We start from the raw sequence: 17,201 nt of genomic DNA, 5'->3' as shown, positions 1-17,201 counted from the left end.
CAGGATTGCAAAAGATGAGCATTCAGCTCAAAACTTTTATGCCATCTTTTTGCCAAAATTATTCAAAATTTGTTCCAGTACCCCGAATCTTTCCCTTTTGTAGTAGTTGCAATACTTTTCCCATAACATGCACGCACACACTCGGATTGTCCTTTCTCTTTTCACACTTCCTGCCAGCTTTCCATTAACCGAATTCTCCGCTGGTTGGAGTCATACAAAACACCAAGGAAGATGGCTGTGATTGTTGGAAGGCAATTATCTCAACCTCAGGAAATTGCTGCAGGATATCGTTCCTCACCATCTTCTAGAGGGCAATTCGGGATGGGCAGTAAATGCTGGGCTTTGCCAACTACACTCCCATCTGACAAAAGAATAAAAACTGCCTATGATATACAGATATAGCCAAGGAGTATAGAACATGGGTGGCACAGTGATTAGCATTGCTGCCTCACAGCGCCAGGGCCCCGGGTTCAATTCCTGCCTTGGGTCACTGTCTGTGTGGAGTCTGCACGTCTCTTCTCTTTCTCTCTCTCTCTCCTCCCCCCCCCCCCCCCCGGGTTACACAAATGGGGCCTGGGTGGGATTGTGGTCGGTACAGACTCGATAGGCCGAATGGCCTCCTTCTGTACCATAGGGATTCTATGATCCTATGATGGGTGAGTAAATTAGACTTGACAGAGTTAGCTGAACTGAATGGGGTAGTTGTGACTTCATAACTTACTGCAGTACTATCAGCAGTATGTGCTGGACTCGATAGGCTCCATAAAGTGTGGGACCTGGCAACGTCGGAGATTGTCAATCCAGATGTTTATAAAGGAACTGCTACAGTTTGTTTAGAATAGTGTAGTTCGCAGGTTGTGTTGGGAGGATCTTAGTGTGAAATCTCTTATTAACTGTGATGTGACCACCCTTGTTGAACAGCCCCTCAATGGAAGCAAGAACTTTCATTTGCATAGCACCCTTCCCATCCTCAGGATGTCCCAAAGTGCTTTATGTCCAAGTAGTCACTGAAGTAAGGTGGGAGATGCAGCAGCCAGTTTGTGCACAGCAAGCTCCCACAAACAGAAATACGATAATGTTTCTAGTGCTGCGGTTAAGGGGTAAATATTGGGCAGGGCATTGAGGAGAGACCCCCACTGGTTTTGGAACTAGTGCTGAGAGATCTTTTACATCCACTCGGGAGGACTGTCTGGGCCTACGTTTAACATCTCTAAGCGTATCCTCCTGGTTGATTCTATTGGAGATGCTGATAACTTAGACTTCCTCTTGGATTTGCTGCTCTATCGCAGTATAACAGTGCAATGCAGAAGTGTAGGAGCTTCTAGTTAACTGTATTGGTTTCCATGGGTTAAGGAGAAGCCAGTAATACATGCTGTCTGTAGATTTTCCTTGCTGTACTTGGTGACAGGATACAAATTGCAGGGACTTGAGGAAATATCAAATGGATTAGATGTCAGTTTTTCCTGTCAGCACAAGGTGACATATTACTTTCCCATGTGAATAATACAAATTACTCTCTTTTTTAATACAAGTTTGATATTGAAGACTCTGAAATCATAGGGGATTCTGTTCTTCATTATTTTCATTTTATTATTCAGTTTTTCAATAATACAGAAATGCTGGTAATTCCGCTATGGTTGGAATGACCAAGTTGCTCATTCACAGTCCATTGGGGACCCTTCTGATAGTGTTGGGGTCATTGGAATACAGCCCATTGGATTCACCACTGGCAGGGAGGGATCCTTTGTGGGGCTGTCATTGGGCAGTAAGAGTCCCTCCAGTTCCTCACTCACCCAGTCTTTCCTTTGTGTCATTATCTAGCACTGGATGGCAATCAGGAGGGAAAGCCCCAACTGATAGCTCCCCCTCCTAGGTTTGCGAACACTGGTTACAACCCTGCCTCTGTCCTGGCTGTAAATGGCTCAGTGCAGCAGGTTTGCACTGGCTTGGTTACACGTGCTTACTCTTGGCTTTCCCATGTGCGGATCTTCTGTGTTAATTTCCTATCTGCTGGCTTTAGTGAACTCTAACATTTATCTAGGGGGTTGGCCTTGGCTCAGTGGCTAGCTCTTACTGCTGGATCAGAGAGTCATAGCTTCAAGTCCCACTCCAGAGATTTAAACACAAAAATCTAGAAGTGTGTAGCACTGCCATGGTAGAACTATCAGATCAGACAGTAGGCTTGAGAGGGAGAGTATAACGACAACCAAAGAACACGGGGAATCATCTATAGATCTCACCGTGAGCTTCGTGGAGTATGAGCTCCCTTATTGAGCGAGGGGAGGCTCGCCCATTGGGAAGTGAGCAGCAGAGGGTTTAAAACCCATTCCTACAACCCGGACTGGGGTCGTAAGTCCCGGGTACAGACTTTTTTGCTGTAAGCTGCGGGTGCGAATCTTCCTTTAGTCATGAATAAAGGGATTCTTGGTGATGGAAGACTGGCCTTGGTGGAATTATTACAGAGACTGAATGCAAACCATCCCATAGCGCTATCTCTAAAAGAAGCATACGAGAGTTCTCACTGGCCTTGAGTATTTATCCCTCAGCCAGCATCATTTAATCATCACATTGCTATTTGTGGAAGCTTCTTGTGTGTGAATTGCCTCCATGTTTCCCACATGAACCGGCTTTGGGTCAGTCACCGTGAAAGGTGTTGTATAAATGCAAGTTTTTTTTCTAATTATTGATCAATAAGAGGAATTGCAAAGCACATCAGGCTTTTAATTGCAGTGACGTGCTACATGAAAAATAAATGGATTTGTTAGTAAGGCATTAATGACTGTGCCTCAGTGCGGTTGGTTAAGTGCCCAGCCTGCTGCATTGGTGTCAATCTGTCAACATTTCTGTGTGCTATTTGAGCGGTGGGACAGTTTGATCAAAGTACTGAAGCACTATTTCCCAGGCTGCTTTAAAGCCTATCGTCTGCTACGCCTTACACTATTAATATAGTTCAAGTTGCAGGTGCCCTGTGGGATTAATATTCGCCGTGCTCTCGGGAAGATGATACCATAATTAGTTTCAGAAGATTGATGCATTTTCTTCCTCATTTTTGTTAGGTGCCCTCTTTCACATGTTCTCCACACCTAATGGAAATGACGTTAGATTTGACAGCAGATGGGATTGTGGAGCAGAAAATAGATCACAGTGACATTACCAGAAGCTGTTTTGTAATCTGCATGTCAGAATTACTTGATTGATTCAATTCATTTCCTCAAAACTGCTTAAGTGTCCTCAGTCTCCCCTTCAATTGGCTTGTTGAAAACCCACCTGGCTCCAGGCACTGTCTTGGCAGCTGAACAAGTGGAGAATCTGGCTGATGAGCAAGGTAGAACTGCAGAGGTCCCTGAGCCAGGCTGGGAGGGGTGGTGAAGGAGAGGCCAGCGATCAGTGCTGGGGTGAAAGATCAGCCTCGCACCTCTTTCTGAGGACATACATGAGAATTAGGAGCCAAAAGAGAAAATGCTGGAAAATCTCAGCAAGTCTGGTGGCTTCTGTAAGGAGAGAAAAGAGCTGACGTTTCGAGTCCAGATGACCCTTTGTCAAAGTTGAGAATTAGGAGGACGCCTCAAACCTGCTGTACCATTTCATAAGATCGAGGTCGAACTGATTGTGGCCTCAACTCCACTTTCTTGTCCGTCCCCCACCTCCTCCATAACCCATGTCAATCACCAGTCTATCTAACATGGCTTTGAGCATTTTCAGTGATGCAGCCTCTGCTCTCTGGGGAGGCAAATTCCATAGGGCAGCACGGTGGCACAGTTTTTAGCACTGCTGCCTCGGAGCTCCAGGGATCTGGGTGTGTATCCCAGCTTGGGTCACTATCTGTGTGGATTTCCTTTGGGTGCTCTGGTTTCCTCCCATTGTCCAAAGTTGTGCGTGTTAGGTTGATTGGCCGTGCTAAATTCTCCCTCGGTATCCTGGGATGCATAGGTTAGCGGGATTAGCTAGGTAAATGTGTGGGGTTGCGAGGATGGGGCCTGGGTGGGATTGTTGTCAGTGCAGACTCGATGGGCCGGATGGCCTCCTTCTGCACTGTAGGGATTCTATGATAGACTTAACCCGCTGAAAGATAAAAATTCTCCTCATCTCACTCTTAATTTTAATTAGACCCCTAATTTTTAAACTGTGCCCCCTATGTTCTAGACTTCCCCCCCCACAAGGAGAATCAGCCTCTGCACATTCAAACGTGTGTTTCTAAACCACTGACAAAACCTTCTAAACCCAACCCATATCAAATGGTGTTTAAGAAATATTGGTTTCTCACAGAGCGACCGTGGCCAGGAAAGCCTTTAGTATTCAGGAGCAGTTTTGCTTTAGACTATTATGTTTGACAACTGTGACAATAGATTTTTATCTCATCTCATCTTCACTGCGCTATTGGGCTTTGCTATTTTATTTTCCTCCTGTTTTCCAATCTCTATGTACTACCTTCGTATAAAAAAACATCGCAATTGCAAGCTGAGGGGAAGTTGACATGAACAATTGATGTCTTTGAAGACTGAGACAGAATGGTTCCCATGAAAGCCATAAGATTAGATTGAGTGCGAAAGGCCACTGTCATCACAGCACTCATTGCTTCAGGTGTACACAATGAGCATTGAGCGGCAAGGTTAGAGTGAGCTATTCCATTTGTTTTCCATTGTTGCATCAAATGCAATGCATTTGAGAATGATCAGCTGTAATCAGAAGTAAAACACAGCTGAAGACCAGTTCTTCAATCAAAATCATAGTGTTGCAGCCCATTATTCATGAATGGGAATCATGTTTATATTAGATGTGGTTCCAGTGTTAGTGTGCTGTTAGCTTTGGTCACACTGTTTATATCCGGCTCTATGTGTGATGGTCACTGCCCTGCAGGAAGTAGCTATTCCACATTGCCATGAAGTTCTTCATGCCTCTTTATCCCTAATGATCACCATTCTTCAATTCCCCCTGTCCACTTGACTAGGCTCTGACCAACCCGGCGTCTAATCAACAATGAGAAAAATTCTGAAGTGGCACGAGAGGTTGGGAAGCTGCAATGGAGTGCGGGCTGGCGGCTTCCTCTAGTTGCATGACCAGGTGGCACAGTGGTTAGCACTGCTGCCTCACAGCGCCAGGGACCTGGGTTTGATTCCTGGCTTGGATCACTGTCTGCGTGGAGTTTGCACGTTCTCCCCGTGTCTGCATGGGTTTCCTCCCACAGTCCAAAGATGTGCGGATTAGGTGGATTGGCCGTACTAAATTACCCCTTAGTGTCAGGGAGACTAGCTAGGCTAGATGCATGGGGTTATGGGGTTAGGGCCTGGGTGGGATAGTGGTCGGTGCAGACTCGATGTGCCGAATGGCCTCGTTCTACACTGTAGGATTCTATGATTGAGGATGGGGCTGAATAGTTTTTCTTACTCATGCCTCACTGCTGAAATCCTGAACCTACCAGAACACAACATGTGCCAGTATCAGGGTTCAGTGAGGCTGACAATGAGCTACGCCGTTGTGGATAGTAATCCTAGTTCAGAGATGCAATAACATCTTGGGGTTTTGCCACCACTGATCACTTGGATTAGATGGCTGATTCTTCATCCTTTCCCCTTTTCACTTGAGGGAATTGACTCATTCTCATATTAGATCCAAGTGGTTAATCTGTTAACAGCACACCTGTCAACCTGTCAACATATTATAGACACATTGGGCTGAATGGTTGCTATCTGTGCTGTATCCCAGGTGACAATTTCAGGAACAGGGATCCTGGCTGACATCTCTGAATAGACACGTGTCCAGAGACCTAGCTACTAGTTTAGTTGAGCTCAGCTTACTCGAGACAGACCCAAAGTCAGTAAATCCCTGGTCAGTACGTCATGAGCACCACACTGGGTCTTGTACTTTGTCCTGCAGGGTGGTTCTGGTTGCATTACTGGTAGTTCTGAATTATCAATGACCAATAGACTTGTGTGCATTTCCTGATAAGGTGGAATTCTTTGAGCCGTTTTGGGACAGCGATGAATCCCGGTTTGGAGAAGAAGGAGCAAGAGGCTGGAGGGTTTGGATGCGGCAGCAGGAAAAGGGAGGCTGGGTTGTCCTGAATGAGCAAGGTGAGCCACATTTTGATGTTTCTTTGTTCCACTTACTACCAAAGATTGAACTTTGCTCTTCAGGATACTTGTCAACAGGTCGCCCACTCAACAAGGTTCTTAACTTTCCAAACCACGTTTTAGTGTTCGTGGGATCGACTGTGTTTGACCTGGTATCATTCACTGAATTTCAAAAGTAATTCATTCCACATGAAGCTTGTAGGAAGTTTCCAAGAGGTTTGATCCCTTCCTTCCAACCCTGAACCTTTGTAATATTATTACTTTTTCCTTTCTAGTTTAACCTCTCCTCTCTTTAAGGATCAGTTTCAGAGATGCCCGAGTCCTGAACTGTCTCCCTCTCTTTATGTAACACTGGGCAGTGACTGCTGGAAGGCTACTCCACCATTTAGCTGATCCCATCTTGTCCTTGTCCAATTTGGAAGGTAATTGGAAATAGGATTCCTGCCGGGCACTTTGTCAGAGAGCACACTGAAGCCTTGTCTGACACTAATTGCTATTTATCAATTTAGCACAGGCTGAAACCTGAGGCTTTTGTGGATTTTCCACTGCCATCATCAGGCACTGCTGTATAGGCAGGAAAGGTTTACATAGAGAATTACATATCTATTGTCATTTGCTAATTACCCTGGAGCAGGTGATGGTGAGCTGCCTCCTTGAATCGCTGCAGTCCATGTAGTGTAGGTACACCCACAGTGCTGTTTGGGTGGGAATTCCAGGATTTTGACCCAATGACAATAAAGAAACAACAATATACTTCCATGGATGTTGGAAAGTCAGGATGTTCCCAGGTATTTGCTGCTCATGTCCCTCTAGATGGTAGCTGTCGTAGGTTTGGAAGCTGTCAAAGTAATCTTGATGAATTGCCACAGTGTATCTTGTAGACACACTGCTCCCACTGTGGACCAATAATAGAGGGAGTGAATGTTTAACTTTGTGTATGGGATGCCAATCAAGTGGGCTGCCTTTGTCTTGAAGGGTGTCAAGCTTCTTAAATGTTGTTGGAGCTGCGCTCACCCGGGCAAGTGTGGAGCATTCTATCACACTCCTGACTTGTGCCTTATAGATGGTGGGCAGGCTTTGGGGAGTCAGGAGGTAAGTTATTCACTGCAGTACTCCGAACCTCTGCCAGGCTGTGGTAGTCACAGCATTGATATGGCTGGTCCAGTTCAGTTTCTGATTAATAGTAACCCCTCCCATCAAGTCCCAGTAGTGATGGTGGGAGATTCAGCCTTGATGATGCTGTTTGAGATCACAGGGCAATGGTTATATTCTCTCTTTTGAAAATGGCCATTGCCTGGCACTTATTGGCATGAATGTTGCTACTTTTCAGCCTGAACCAGAATGTGGTCCAGATCTTGTTACATGATCTTGCGCAGAGTGCTTCAGTATCTGCAGAGTTGCAAATAATACTGAAAATTGTGAGATCATCAGTGAAAATCCCCACTTCTGACCTTATGATGGAAGGAAGGTTATTGATGAAGTAGCTGAATATGGTTGGGATGTAGGACACTACTCTGAGGAACTCCTGCAGCAATGTCCTGATACTGAGATGATGGCCTCCAACAACTGCAACCATCTTCCTTTGTGCTAGGTATGACTTCAACCAATGAAGATTCCTCCCCAGATTCCCATTGACATAAATTTTCCTCGGGCTCCTTCATGCCACACATCAATAGATGCTAGCTTCATGGTCAGGACAGTTACTCACACCTCCCCCATGGATTTCAGCTTTTTGTCCATGTTTGAACCAAGGCTGTAATGAGGTCAGGAGCTGAGTGACCCTGGCGGAACCCAAACTGAGCGTCACTGAGCAGGTTATTTCTTTTTAAGTGCTGCTTGATCACATTGTCCCTGACACCTTCCATCGCTGTGCTAATGATCGAGAGCAGACTAATGGGGTGGCGATTAGCAGGATTGGATTTGTACTTTTTGTGGACATACCTAGGCAGTTTTGCACATTGCTGGGTAGATGTCGGGAACAGCTTGGCTAGGGCGCGGCTAGTTTTGAAGCACCAGTCTTCAGTAACACAGCCGGGATATTGTCAGGGTCGATAGTTTTTGTATCCAGTGCCTTCAGCTTACATTGGCTCCTGGTTAAGCAATACCTCTTTTTAAAGTTCAGTCTCCTTGCCAAATCTATACGTAGCTTTGCCGCTTGCTGTCTCTAATTTTCTCCAGCCTTTCCACCTTCTCACTGCACTCCTCAAATTTTGGCTTCTTGAGCATCCCGATTTTAATCACCGCCATTGGCAACTGTGCCTTCACTTGCCTGAGCTGGAAGCTGTGGAAGCCCCTCCCTAAATCCCACCAACTCTCTAACCTCGCTTTGGTCATTTAAGACGCTCTTTAAAGCCCATCTCTTTGATCAAGCTTTTGCCATCTCCTTCCCTGACTCCGATTTCTAGTTTTGCATTCTCTTGCCTCTTTGGAGCACCTTGGGATGTTTTGTTGCAATTAAAGGTGCTATATAAATGCAAGTCGTTGTTGTCTGAAGGGCAGCTCCCATTACACAATGGGAACATTTCCATCACTTGCACCAGTTGCCCAAGGTGCTTCTAAACGCTTGTTCCATGTCAATTTGAGGGCAGCTTCTCACTGTACATCACAAGGAAGTGGAATCAGGTGGCCACCCACATTTACTTTGTGGCTGTTGGGGAGGGAACTTCCACCTTAGTCGACTGAGGTGCTGTGGTCACCAGAGAGATATTGCGGCAATTGAATCTGTCACCCAGTTCCCTCCAATCTAAAAGTTTGAATAGGAATTATCAGTAGTGCAAACCAAGTAATCTAGTTACCATGTGGCTTTAACCCTGAACTTTACTTTGTAGTTGCGTAATGAGAAATGTAAAGAACACAAATGCAATCCTGGTTAACTGCTTTGCATGCTGTAGTTATAAGTTCTTTTAAATGAGTGTTAAATATGTGGCTTCACATGTTTCCCAATGCAAGGAGTTAGAGCTTCTTGTTGCTGTTTGTCTTCAGCTTGATGCTGCCCAGTGGTTATATGGGAGAGCCTCTGAGCCCATTCACATCTGGAGCAGGACAGGTGAACGTTCTGCAGTTGGACAATAGCCCGTCGCTGTGCCAGAGTTATATCTGAATCAGTCACCATCCCTTCTGGACAGACAAGGAATTGAACCGTGGGAGAAACATTTCTATTATTCCTTCCACCCACCCAGGCATGCTGCCAAAAGAATCCAGAGTGTTACAGGAAAAAGAAAAGGCTATTTTGACCAACAAATCTGTTTCCCCCACTCAGTGAGACCATGGGCTGATGTGTCCCACTCACCTTGGGTAACAACAGTCTGAAATCACCAGGAGTGAGCATTTGTTCACCAGCCCTCTGTACACTTGGTTAAGACAATAAGAAGTCTCACAACACCAGGCTAAAGTCCAACAGGTTTATTTGATAGCAAAAGCCACTAGCTTTCGGAGCGCTGCTCCTTCGTCAGGTGAGTGGGATTTCAGTTCACAAACAGAGCATATAAAGACACAAACTCAATTTACAAAATAATGGTTGGAATGTGAGACTTTACAGGTAATCAAGTCTTAAAGGTACAGACAATGTGAGTGGAGAGAGGGTTAAGCACAAGACAAGGTGGAAGTTCCCTCCCCAACAGCCACAAAGTAAATGTGGGTGGCCACCTGATTCCACTTCCTTGTGATGTACAGTGAGAAGCTGCCCTCAAATTGACATGGAACAAGTGTTTAGAAGCACCTTGGGCAACTGGTGCAAGTGATGGAAATGTTCCCATTGTGTAATGGGAGCTGCCCTTCAGACAACAACGACTTGCATTTATATAGCACCTTTAATTGCAACAAAACATCCCAAGGTGCTCCAAAGAGGCAAGAGAATGCAAAACTAGAAATCGGAGTCAGGGAAGGAGATGGCAAAAGTTTGATCAAAGAGATGGGCTTAACCCTCTCTCCACTCACATTGTCTGTACCTTTAAGACTTGATTACCTGTAAAGACTCGCATTCCAACCATTATTTTGTGAATTGAGTTTGTGTCTCTGTATGCCCTGTTGGTGAACTGAAATCCCACCCAACTGATGAAGGGGCAGTGCTTCAAAGACTAGTGGCTTTTGCTACCAAATAAAGCTGTTGGACTTTAACCTGGTGTTGTGGGACTTCTTACTGTGTTTACCCCAGTCCAACGCCATCATCTCCACCCTTGGTTAAGTGCAGGATTGAACAATGTGTGTTAGTTGCTGCTTGCACACCAGCTTCAGTCCAGTCTATATACCTGCATCATCCTGGTGGTTGTTGCCAGCTCTCCATTGGTTTGACTCCACTGTAAAAATCAGCATTTAGTGTTTGTCCAAACATGGCACTTAAAGACCAGGGGAAAATCCCAAAAGTACACCAAGATTATCGGAGAAGACATTTCACACTTTGCTACTTACCTTGAAGCATTTACAAAGTCAAGGTGTGACATTGCAAGTGTGACACTATGAGGAGTCTAAAAATATCTAGCAGGGCGTAGAATCTTATAGCACATGAGGAGACCATTCAGTCCATCTTGGCTATCCAATCCCCCCCCCCCCCCCGGTTCTCTTCTAAGTATTTATTCAATTTTCTTTATAAAATTACAATTAAATCTGCTTCACCTTGAGCTAACAATTAGCTGTTTTTAAAAAGTTTTCTCTTCATCTACCCTCTGGTTCTTTTCCCAAATACTACATCTCAGTCCTCTGCTTACTGACCCCTTTGCCTGTCTTTGTCTAAACTCAGTAAGAAGTCTCACAACACACAACACCAGGTTAAAGTCCAACAGGTTTATTTGGTAGCAAATACCATAAGCTTTCAGAGCACAGCTCCTTCGTCAGATGGAGTGGATATCCACTCCATCTGACGAAGGAGCAGCGCTCCGAAAGCTTATGGTATTTGCTACCAAATAAACCTGTTGGACTTTAACCTGGTGTTGTGAGACTTCTTACTGTGCTTACCCCAGTCCAACGCCGGCATCTCCACATTTTGTCTAAACTACCAACGTTCTTTTATGATTGTGAATGCCAAAATGGAATTTCTTATTAGTCTGTCCTGCTCTGAGGAGAAACGGCTTCTCCCGTCTCTCCATGTAGCTGAAGTCCCACAGCCGCGGAACCTTTCCAGTAAATCCTCTCCGAGGCTTTGACATCCTTCCCAAGCTGTGGAGAACTGAATTAAATCCGATACTCCAGCTGGGACCTACCCACTGCATGATGAGGTTTAGCACAGTTCCCTGGCTTTTGTCCGCTGTGCCTCGGTTTAAAAGCCAAGGATGCCGTCAGCCCTTTTGACCTTTCTTAACCTCCCCACTTGCCACCTTTGAAGATTCCTGTGTGCAGACGCCCCCCCCCCCCCCACCCCCCCGCAGGTCTCGCTCTTTCTGCACCCTCTTTAAGATTGTACCATTTGAATTGCAATAGGTGATGAGGAGGAGGAGGATGAAGATGGCGATGAGGTCAGTGACAAGTTGCTACCCAAGTGGCAGCTGTGGATGCAGGTGGAGAGCACTCGTGACTCCAAGCATTGGTTGCCGTGGCGAGCCGATAAGATGAAAGGTCAGACGGAAGAGGACTGTGAGGATCCCGACAGACAGGTGAGCTGACCCACCTGTACTCGTGTTGGAATGCAGATCATTGGGTGAAAAGTTAGATGTTTAATCCACTGAGCACGTGCAGTTTTCCCTTTGGCGTACTGTGCTCCTCCTCCTGTCCATGTGAATGCCTCCCACACTCTGCTGTCCGGATCCTAACTCGCACCGAGTCCCGTTCACCTGTCACCGTGGTGCTTGATGACCTGCACCAGTTCCCGGTCTGGTAATAGCCTCATTTAAAAAGTCTCATCCTCATTTTCAAATCCTTCCAGGGCCTTGAATCCTGCCTTTCTCTATACCCTCCTGCAGCCCACAACCCCCTAAAATATGTGTCCTCTCCCAATTCCGACTCTTTCACACCTCTGATTTTTAATTGCCCCATCATTGGTGGCTATGTCCTGGCCCCCTCTAAATCTCTCCACCTCTGTCTCCTCATTTAAGATGCTCCTTAAAAATTACCTCTTTGCTCACTTGTCCTTGTGTCTCCTTGTGTGACTTGGTGTCAAATTATCTTTAATTGTGCCCTTGTGAAGCAGCTTGGGATGTTTTATTACAGTAAAAACACTCTATGTAAATACCAGTTAATCTGAGGGGAGTTGATTGATTTACCGGAGTACTCAGTTTTAACACTGCAGTCCAGATGTGGAAGAATGCGTTTGTCTTTTTAATTGAATATTTGTTTTGAAGAGAAGCAGAGCAGAAGGTCTTATTTTTTTTAAGCTGGGCTGGTTTTAGAAGCACAGAAGTGGCGCAGTTCTGCGCGTCTGTGCTATCAGCGTGACCGTGGCTGCTGTGTGCACAAACTACAAATTCTTAGCCACGGCCCCTGACTGAGATCTGCTCTGACCAGCTCCGTGGAATATATCGCCTTTGTTCTCACAGGCCTGGGACCAAAGTGTTTTAGACGGAGCATTCGCTCTGCTTAAAGGCCTGTTGTCACGGGAACGGGGAGGTGCATTTGCCTGGATGTTGGCCTTTGACATCTTGAACCTGAGTTTATTTCTGGCCCAGCCTGATGGATTGAGAGTCTGCTGTCTGAGATCTGTACCGGTGCCGGTGTGACCTCATTTTAATGGCTCAGACTTTGTGTGACCCTGGGTAAGGGAGGTGGGGGGGGGGGGGGGGGGGGGGGGGGGGCGGGCGGGGGTGGGGGGGGGGGGGATGATTGAGTTGCTCAGCTGCTGAGGGTAGAGTTGAGCATGATGGGAATTGTTCAAACTTCAGCGTTTATGTAAATCAAGCAAACACCTACCTTTGCACAAACTTCTATTTTCAACAGCAGCAATCAAGCCTTAAAGATCTGTCTGTCCGGCCGTGCCCACCAATAGAAGAATACACAAGGGTTTAAACTGGTCTTTCAGCTGTCAGCATTCAGTCCTGATCTCCTCAGAAAGCCAGCCACACGCTCCATCCCCGTGTGAGGATGCACCAAGGTGGCATCCACTGTTTAGCCTTTGTGCATTTTTGAAATGCAGTTCCGAATCTTCCATGGAGTGGCATTCAGTGCCAGATTGTGCACTCGCTCCTACTTGCCACAGTCTGGAGATTTCCTCACCCAGAGACATCGAGCCCTGTGGAATGGAGCTGCTCCTGGAGCCTTAGAGTGTGGTGCCGGGTTATCGGGGAAGTGAAGCGACACCCCCTTTACACAGGAAGGTCCAGTGGGGTTGAGGGGGGATAGTTGGGGGTTATGGGGAGGAGTGGGGGGGCGGTGTCAGTAGTATAGTTACTCAAGAGGTGAAACCCGTTGTAATACTAACTTCTCCTGGGTAATGATTCTGTTAAATAAGTTGGAAGCATCCGAAGTCTCTGACCTAGCGTTGGAGTTCGAGGGTTTCAGACGCAGGGTAATTATCAATAGAAGTCGAAACTTCCTGGGACATTCCCTTGCAGCCCATGCACGGGGATTTGCAAGGTTCCCCAGCCCATCTTTCAGGATGCGACCCTCCAGAGAATGACTGATCTGGGCCATTATATCCTGGAGATGTGAATATATTTTGATTTGAGAAGTTGCTGATTGTTGCACTGGAAAGTTAGTAAGGAAATGTGACCTGTTCTTGTGGGTCTTTTTGTGAGCGTCACACTCGTACCCTGTTAACATATCCTCTGACCCGAATGCTGCGATGGAAAATCCGTTAATCGATAAAGTGTAGGATGCCATTCAGCCCCTCAGGCTGTTTCCACCATCCCGTTACAACATGGTTGACTTCATCTCCATTTACTCGCCTTTGTTCTATGTCGATTAATACTATTACCTAACGAAAGAACATCCCAGAATCTTTCGGGAGGATAAAGAGTTCCAGATTTCCACTGTCTGTATGTGCTGGGCAGTTGTTATGTTGTGTGTCTCTGTATCCTCCTCCTCTGAGAGTTTCTGTATTAAATGCACCATTTGTACAATAAATGTGAACATGCAGCTCCATCTAATGGTATGAATGCAAACCACATGGCTGTATCATAGAATCACAGAATCCTACAGTGCAGGAGGAGGCCATTCGGCCCATCGAGTCTGCACTGACCACAATCCCACCCTGGCCCTATCCCCATAACCCCGTTTATTTACTCTGCTAATCCCCCTGACACTAAGGGGCAATTTAGCATGGCCAATGCGCCTAACCAGCATATCTTTTGGAGTGTGGGAGGAAACCGGAGCACCCGGAGAAAACCCACACAGACACGGGGAGAATGTGCAGCCTCCACACAGACAGTGGCCCGAGCCGGGAATCGAACTCGGGTCCCTGGAGCTGTGAGGCAGCAGTGCTAACCACTGTGCCACCATGCCACTCTGTGCTGGTGAGGATTGAGCTGGTCAGGGGTAGAATAGTGCAATGGCTGTGTTACTGCACCAACAATGCAACGACTGTGATTTCAAATCCCTGACCAAGGCAGTTTCAGAATCCGGAAATAAGCTGATTGTTAAAAAGTTGGGTTGGCGTCAGAACCCACCCAGTTCACTAATGACCATTAAGGAAAGAAACCTGTTGTCCTCATCCCAACGAACCTACAGCAGAAACAGCAAGTAATAGACAGAGCTAAGCGACCCCACAACCAACGGATCAGATCTAAGCTCTGCAGTCCTTCCACATCCTCTTGCAGATGGTGGTGGACAATTGAACAACTCACTGGAGGAGGCGGCTCTACAAATATCCCCATCCTCCATGGTGGAGGAGCCCAGCACATCAGTGCAAAAGATAAGGCTGAAACATTCGCAGCAATCTTCAGCCAGAAGTGCCAAGTGGATGATCCATCTCAGCCTCCTCCAGGGGTCTCCAGCATCTCAGATGTCAGTTTTCAGCCAATTCAATTCACTCTGCATGATGCCAAGAAACAGTTGAAGGCACTGGATACTGCAAATGCAATTGACCCTGATAATATTCCAGCAATAGTACCAAAGACGTGCTCCAGAGCTTGCCGCTCCCCTAGCCAAGCTGTTCCAGTACAGCTACAACACTGACATCTACCCAGCAATGTGGAAAATTGTCCAAGTATGCCCTGAACATAAAAAACAGGACAAATCCAGCCCTTTACCACCCTATCAGTCTGCACTCAATCATTAGTAAAGTGATGGAAGGGGTCATCAACAATGCCATCAAGCAGCACTTACTCAGCAATAACTTGCTCACTGATGCTCAGTTTGGGTTATGCCAGCGTCACTCAGCTCTTGACCTCTAATGTGTCTTGGTCCAAGCATGGACAAAAGAATTAAACTCGAGGTGAGGTGAGAGTGACTGCCCTTGACATCAAGGCAGCATTTGACCAAGTGTAGCATCAAGGAGCCTAATGGAAATCGGGGGGGGGGAAACTCCACTGGTTGGAGTCATACCTGCACAGAGGAAGGTGGTTGTGGTGGTTAGAGGTCAATCATCTCAGCTCCAGGACATCGTTGCAGGAGGTCCTCAGGGTCGTGTCCTCGGCCCAACCATCTCCAGCTGCTTCATCAATGACCTTCTTTCCGTCATGAGGTCAGAGGTGGGAATGTTCACTGATGATTGCACAATGTTCAGTATCATTCGTGACTTCTCAGATACTGAAGCAGTCCATGTTCAAATGCAGTAAGACCCAGCACAATATCCAGGCTTGGATAGACAAGTGGAAAGTAACATGTGCGCCACACAAGTGCCAGACAATGGCTATCTCCGACAAGAGAGAATCTAACCATCGTCCCTTGCCATTCAATGGCATTACCATTGCTGAATCCCCCACTATCAATATCCTGGGGGCTTACCATTGGCCAGAAACGGAACTGGACTAGCCATATAAATACTGTGGCTACCAGAGCAGGTCAAAGGTTAGGAATCCTGCAGCAAGTAACTCACCTCCTGACTTCCCAAAGCCTATCCACCATCTACAAGGCACAAGTCAGGAGTGTCATGGAATACTCTCCCCTTGCCTGGATGGGTGCGGCTCCAACAACACTCAAGAAGCTGGAAACCATCCAGGACAAAGCAGCTTGCTTGATTGCTACCCCTGTCACAAACATTCAATCCCTCCATCACTGACAAACAGCGGCGGCCGGGTTTACCATCTGCAAGATACACTGCAGGGACTCACCATGGCTCCTTATGCAGCACTTTCCAAACCTATGACCACTACCATCTAGAAGGAGAGGAGCTGCAGATAGCTGGGAACACCACCACCTGGAGGTTCCCCTCTAAGTCACTCACCATCCTGACTTGGAAATCTATCACCGTTCCTTCACTGTCACTGGGTCAAAATCCTGGAACTCCCTCCCTAACAGCACTGTGGGTGTATCTACATTTCAAGGACTGCAGCAGTTCAAGAAGGCAGCTCACCACCACCACCTCGAGGGCAACTAGGAATGAGCAATAAATACTAGTCTATCCACATCCCATAAATGAAATTAAAAAACTTGAGTTTCAACATTGTTATAACTACCTTCCGTGGCCTGGTAGATCACTCAGATATACTAAATTGAAATAAAAGACTCTCCACCACCATCTCCACCTTGGGGCAACTAGATTTGTGCTGTGCACTCCAACCGTTCCAATGATAGACGCAGGCTGAGAATTGTGTTGATGACACCTTTATTAAACAGCAGAAAACTTTCATGCCATCTGTTCACATATTTTCTCCCATAGTTACACAACCACTTAAACTTCAATCCACAAAGTGTTGAGACGAGAAATAGAAAGTGAGAGGGCGATGTGTGTCGCTGACTTGTCATTGGAAATCAGCAAACTGATGACTTTACACCTTCCAACAACTCGGGACACCCCAAAGTATGTCACAGCCAATGAAAGAGGCGTCATTGTTGTAATGTAGGAAACCTGGCAGTGAAACTGTGCACAGCCACTCCCTCAACAGCAAAGCGATAATAACCAGATGCTAGTTGAGGATTAGATATCGGCTGGGAGGGAGTTGTGTCACTGAACCTTGGCGTCAACCGGGGAGGGCAGACCAAGAAGACGGCCCCTCTGCCAGTTCAGCACTGCCTTAGGAGAGTCAGCCTGCATTATATACTGGAGTGGGACTTGAACCCACAAATAGAGGTGAGAGTTCTACTCTCAGAACCGGAGCCGAGGCTTCT

At 46.5% G+C, this 17,201-nt stretch overlaps 1 protein-coding gene across 1 annotated transcript in view; it reads left to right on the top strand.

The window, feature by feature from the left end:
- Positions 1–17,201, top strand: part of nrde2 (NRDE-2, necessary for RNA interference, domain containing) — a 78,412-nt gene that overhangs the window by 49,713 nt on the left and 11,498 nt on the right. The window contains exons 8-9 of the mRNA XM_078234468.1: positions 5,948–6,071; positions 11,484–11,656. Coding sequence (XP_078090594.1) covers positions 5,948–6,071; positions 11,484–11,656 — 297 coding nt within the window. The remainder of the gene's footprint in view (positions 1–5,947; positions 6,072–11,483; positions 11,657–17,201) is intronic.

Source organism: Mustelus asterias, chromosome 18 (assembly GCF_964213995.1).
Source record: "Mustelus asterias chromosome 18, sMusAst1.hap1.1, whole genome shotgun sequence".
In the NCBI taxonomy this organism is placed as follows: Eukaryota; Metazoa; Chordata; class Chondrichthyes; order Carcharhiniformes; family Triakidae; genus Mustelus; species Mustelus asterias.
This window is presented reverse-complemented; position numbering and strand designations above follow the sequence as displayed.